This window comes from Rhinatrema bivittatum, chromosome 5 (assembly GCF_901001135.1).
Source record: "Rhinatrema bivittatum chromosome 5, aRhiBiv1.1, whole genome shotgun sequence".
NCBI classification, from domain to species: domain Eukaryota; kingdom Metazoa; phylum Chordata; class Amphibia; order Gymnophiona; family Rhinatrematidae; genus Rhinatrema; species Rhinatrema bivittatum.
The window spans coordinates 93471699-93477658 of NC_042619.1; the positions used below are offsets into that span (position 1 = coordinate 93471699).

The window sequence follows — 5960 nt, forward strand, 5'->3', positions numbered from 1 at the left end:
GGTCAATATTAGGCATCCATAGGTATGTGGGTATCAGCCTACTTTGGACCATTGCTAAAAATGCGCCCCTGCGCTCATCTGCAAGCTTCCATCACTTTTCTATTTACAAACATTTGGAAGCTTGCATTACCAGACCAGAGCATCACAAAAGGTTCACTGGGTCCACCGCTGGCTGTACAGGATCTGAGGTATAAACATGTGGTTGTCTCTTCTCTTTGCGCATTTTAAGGTTGCAAAAAAAGGAAAAAGAAAATTCTGGAGTGAACCATGTATCACTCGCTGTTCAGCAGTGCATGCTGCCATGTTGACTAGATTCCCTCCATCTCATTAACCTGTGAGGCCAGTATATAGCCATGATTTAAGAGTGGCTACCTTAGAGCATACGCCCTATTTTTCATTGTGATGTTTTCAAGTGTGTGTCTGTTTGGGGGGGGGGGGGGTGCGGAATTAAAAGAAAAAGACACAAAGGAATGGAAAGAAAGAGCAAAATGTGAGGAAAATCCTCTTATGATTTAGAGGATTACAATAATATATGAGCATTTGATAAAGATCCCTGTTAACTAATGTAGGACCAATTGGTACTAATTGTATCCATTGGGGAAATGCTTAATACAATTAATGCTTAAAGTGCAATTAATATCTTGCAATATTTTCTTTCATCCATCGGAAGGTATCAAGCATATCAAACGTTTGTCCTCTGCTGTTTTTCCGCATTCTGACATAAAACACGCAGTCCACTGACGAGCTATTTAGAGCCCGTTAAGTGTTCTACCGTCTACTTGTGTAATCGAAAAAAAAAGTGCCTAATTATTAAAAGAAACAAACAGACAAACAAGCTTTTAACGGTTTCTCGTCTTTATGTGTCTTAACTTTAAACTTGACTTTTTGAAAAATGCTGTCTAGTAACAGCGAAAGGGCAGTACACTCAGCACGCCCCGGCCGGTCTCGTTAGCAGGCTGAGGGATGGCAGTGCTCTGCCTCCGGTTTCTGATATGACAAAGATGTAATGTGATAGTGCTAAAATTGCAGGCATTACCCAAACAAAAGTTACCTGCTGGCTTTTATGAAACAAATGACCTGCACTCCACTTTGAGACTAAAATACCCTACTTACGACGAGCCATTGCCAGGCACTAGTTTTTTGTTTTGTTTAGCATGCAAAGGTTTGATAAACTGAAAATACCACAATCGCAACTTGCATTCTTTGAAAGAGCAAGGCAATGCTTGTATTACTAACAAGAAAGAGCCAAGAACAGTTGTACTCACTGTGAACAAATAAACAAAAAAACCCAAAAAAACCCTTTGCCAAGAACTGGTGGCAGTGGTAGTTTGATTCCTGGGTATATGCAGGTTTAATACAAAGTGCTAGACACACACACACACATCCGGATCGTGTGTTTGTGAGTGCGTGTGTGCACGGTCGAGTTTGTATACGTTTGTGTACCCGGGGATGTATATTGCGGAAGCGATTTTGCTTTAAGTTTGTACCGTGCCCGGCTATTAGTTAAAACGATATCTGCAGAGAGGCGCAATTGCTCCACACATAGCGAAGGAAGAAAGCCAGCCTTTATTTGTATAAGGACATGAGTGAAATGAAAATGTGTGTTTTTATTGTTATTCGCTTCCGACTAACTGTTACCTCGCTTCTCATTTGGGACTTATGCACGAACATTACCGACAGCTGCAGAATGCTGTAAGCTGCGTTTTGAAGATATGGTTCTAGACGTCATATATTTTAGAATATGAAACACTCAACAAAACCCCACAAGTCGGTCAGATTAAATATTCGTGTAAATTTAAAATAGTTTTACTGCAGTTTTACTGCAGTTTGGGGTATTTCAAACCACGGTTGCACAACAAATCTCTTAAACAATTCCGCACGAAATAGATTCCATTGTCGGACTGCACATTAAAAAGTGTTACTCGCTTTGAAGTTTTTGTCTAATGGCTCTAAACTGAAAGAAAATGTTTTCCTATTACTTAATTCAATCATAGCGAAGAGGCTTGGTAAAAAGCCCACGGATTTTGCCCAAAGTGTGACAGAGTTCTCTTTGTGTTTGCTTATCCTCTGCTGTCACACACTTTAATTCGCCTCTCTTTATCTGGCATTCAACACGTTCTTCAATGACATTCAATAAGGTCCAGCGGCTGAAAAAAAAAACCCTGGTTATTTTTTAGGTATTCTTTCCCAGTAGCTTTGGCTTGGTGTTCATTCACTGGATATTAACCCTTTGCTTACAGGCGTGTTCCGACTGGTGCATAGCCCGGATTAAAAAAGAGGACTGGTGCAGAGCCCCTGTACCCTGGTTCGGTTCTGGATTTTGTCCTTGTCTCGGTACCGGTCCTTAGTTCTTTGAACTGGACTTTGGGCACGGTTGCAGTTTAGGCACCGCATTTGCTTTAACGTCTTCCTGGACTGGAAACCATAAAAAGTATAGTTATTATAAATTCGTAGACAAATTCGTATTTCTATAATATTCCAGAAAAATAATATCGTTTTCATTCTGATTATGCTTCTGTTGATTTTTATGGGTGTCCTTCTAATCAACAAGACTGAACAACTTTATTGTTTTATTTTAAGGGCTTTGTGAGGGTTTTTTTTTAAGTTGGCCAAAAAGGCATACTTAGAGTATATTCAAAAAGAGCATGGACTTTTTGTTTACAAGGTAACATTGCTGAGATAGGAAGGGAGAAATCACAGCATTGGTTTAGTGTATCTAGTTCAGATAGTCTCAGTGTAAGGACGGTCATTTTTTCTTCCCAGTAAGGAAGACAGATCATTTGCTGAAAACTACATACAAGTAAGCGATTTCTTTTTACAGACAATAATATTTATTCACGTCTAGCTAAGTCTTTTTGTAAAATACAATTATATGAAGTGGTCTGAGAGAATACCGGTAATTCATGAAAAACTGTCTTGCCCTATCAGTAGACTTACGTGGTTTTTAAAAAGTGCTTTCATATCTCAATGGCACAGGTAACTCTAATAAATGACATATAAATTCTGAATTTGTTTAAAAAAATTTAAACCTATGTACCTACGTCTGAGAAGAGCTCGTTAAAGGAAATGCAACGCTATATATCAGCCTGTGTGTACACACACTGATATATAATGCTGTTGTTTTTTTTAACAGAGCCTTCTATTTTGTTTATATTGCAATTGCTTTTGAAATAATAGGTGCAGTTTGTGTGAGATGAGGGGGACTATAACAATTACGTCCAGTCGTACATACTAAAATTTAATTGTATGAAAAAAAAATCTGTTTGATAAAACAGCAGTCCAAGTGAAGCATTCAAATCCTTCAGCTCTGCATATCCAGTATGAAGTTAACTATGGAAAGATTAACTATTTAATCGCAGAGTGCAGCAGCAATTAATAAATAGTTCGCAATGCCATCTCAGGCCGAATCAGGAATTAAAGCGATGCAGCTATTTTATTCTTTGTTGTCCCTAAAAAAAAAAAAAAGAAAAAGAAAAAGAAGAAGAAGAAGTCTATGAAAAGTGCACAGAACGGCCATTAGCTCAGAGGAAATACATCTCATCCTGGGAATTAGCCAGCAAACAAAGACAAATGTTTCAAAATTCGAGAACTGGGAAAAGCAAACAGAGGTGAGGCCAATGAGCCATAAGAGGAAAGAATGGAAAGGTAAACGGGAGACAGAAAAACTGGAGGATGAGAAGGAAAGTTTTAAGAATCCCGATAGATTATTACTAAAAAGATATCTAAACGATAAAGGCAGAAGGGAGACCAGAGGTAGGCGAGATATCCCCCAGGTGGGCAGAAAAGAGGTCAAATGGAATATTCAGGTGAGGTGGAATACGTTCCATGGTCCCGGCACAAAGCAAGTGAAAACGCAGAATAAATACCATAAATAGCCTAAGCTTCTCTGAAAGCAAAAGAACAGAATGAAGAGAAAGAAAAGAATAATAAATGAAGGGAGAATGAGAAAATAAACCCGAAAAAGGGAGAGGAGGGGAAAGGACGCCTGTTACGGCGTGGGTGGGGTTGACAAGAATAGAGTACATTATGCAGTTCATTTAGTTAACAAGTGAAATAATGAGGAAGCGTGCAGAGTGAAAGCCAAGGAAAAAAGGCACAAAAAGCCTATTGAGAGCCCTTGCGCCGCTCTCGGCGTCGCCATCACATGGCGAAGGAGCCTATTTAAAGGGCCGCGCCGTGCGCTTTCAGCACCACTCCTCCACTGGCCAGCACCCGGCGGGCTCCCGCTCTAGCAGCCGGCTCGGGGTGGGGGTGGGGGCCTGGAGGATCCCGCAGCCATGCCGCGCTCCTTCCTGGTGGACTCCTTGATCCTGAGGGAGACCGGCGACAAGAAGAACGAGGGCGCGCCGCCCTTGTTTCCCTACGCCGTGCACCCGTCGCACCCCTTGCCGGGGCTCTCCTCGGGCTCCTGCCACTCGCGCAAGTCGGGGCTGCTGTGCGTCTGCCCGCTGTGCGTCACCGCTTCCCAGCTGCACCCGCCGCCTCCGGCCATCCCCCTGCTGAAGGCGTCCTTCCCCGGCTTCTCCTCCCAGTACTGCCACGCGCCCCTGGGCAGGCAGCACGCGGCGTCCTCCGGCTCCGGCGTCGCTCACGCGCCGGCCATCTACCAGGCAGCCTATTCCCTGCCCGACCCCAGACAGTTTCACTGCATCTCCGTGGGTGAGTAAAGCATTCGCCGGTCTTAGCGCGCTGGTATTTCCCACTGCGGGAGAAACTTTTTTAAATGGACAGCCGGTCAGAAATGTATAACTGAGGTAATGCATTAGTTTCCCAATGTTCTTAAGCCATCCAGGTCTAGTTTATTTTTATATTTTTTAAAGAATCCTCTTTTGTAATCATATAAATATTATAATACTGCCTGCATCTGACGCGGAAGATCAAACGATAAGTTTGCTTTGCGAAAAGCAAAAAATGGTGTTGTGGTTCACGATGCGCTTTTTAAAGAGAAGAAGAATCCCATGCAGCGTGTTGATTTATCTTGACTAATCCTGAAAATCGCCTAACCTATGCTGGCATGAAATCATGTATTATCTTGCTTTCTTCCTTCGTCTTCACAGACAGCGCCTCCAACCATTTGCCCAGCAGCAAGCGAATGCGCACGGCCTTCACCAGCACGCAGCTCCTGGAGCTGGAGCGCGAGTTCGCCTCCAACATGTACCTCTCCAGGCTGAGGCGCATCGAGATCGCCACCTACCTGAACCTGTCCGAGAAGCAGGTCAAGATCTGGTTCCAGAACCGGCGCGTCAAGCACAAGAAGGAAGGCAAGAGCGGCTCGCACAGGGGCAGCTCGCACAACTGCAAGTGCTCGGCCCTGGCGTCGGCCAAGTGCTCCGAAGAAGAGGAGGACTTAGCGATCTCACCCTCGCCTTCAGGAAAAGACGACAGAGACCTTTCTGTTACCCCGTAGTGCAAATCACCAAATAGACTGCCCCTCGAGTATGATAAAATGACTGTATCTCATGCCAAAACACGTCAAAAGGATTTTATAAAGCTTTTATATATATATGTGTTGTAATTTACGAAGAACTCATGATTTTAGAAACTGCTGAAGTCATGATTACATGAAATTCACCAGTTACTGGCACTGTAAATATACTGTGTATACTCGTCCATGTGTTTAATGTTAACATTTTAAAGTTGGATTGGTTTGTCTGGCAATGTTTTTAACGCTTCTGTTTTTGAGAAATAAAAGTCATCACTCACCCTATGATTTCTATGGTACCTCTAAGTGTAATTAACCGGAGGAGCTAAATGTGTCATTAAAACGTAGGCTCTCCATATTTTTTGAAAAAATATAGTTAAGTATTTTGTATCAATGTTGGAAATGGTTCTGCTTTATTTTTTTAAGTACATTCATGCATCTCTGAACTTGGGATCCCTATTGGTGGTCTACAAATCTGAAAGTGTCTATTATAGTTTAACGTTTACTTTTTTTTTTTTGTTTTAATAAAAGGTGCTTA

General features: G+C 42.3%; 1 protein-coding gene across 1 annotated transcript; it reads left to right on the forward strand.

Annotated features, from left to right (window-relative positions):
* Positions 1–4277: 4277 nt before the first annotated feature.
* GSX1 (GS homeobox 1) lies at positions 4278–5407 on the forward strand. Its single transcript, XM_029601716.1, has 2 exons — positions 4278–4659; positions 5058–5407. Exons 1-2 carry the CDS (start codon positions 4278–4280, stop codon positions 5405–5407), a joined length of 732 nt encoding a protein of 243 aa, XP_029457576.1.
* The last annotated feature ends 553 nt before the right edge of the window (positions 5408–5960 follow it).

What these genes read in the sequence shown, in the direction of transcription:
- GSX1 (XM_029601716.1), top strand. Translation starts at nt 4,278, where the DNA reads ATGCCGCGCTCCTTCCTGGTGGACTCCTTGATCCTGAGGGAGACCGGC. An exon ending in GTTTCACTGCATCTCCGTGG is followed by an intron (nt 4,660 to 5,057) that starts GTGAGTAAAGCA and finishes TCGTCTTCACAG; the next exon opens with ACAGCGCCTCCAACCATTTG.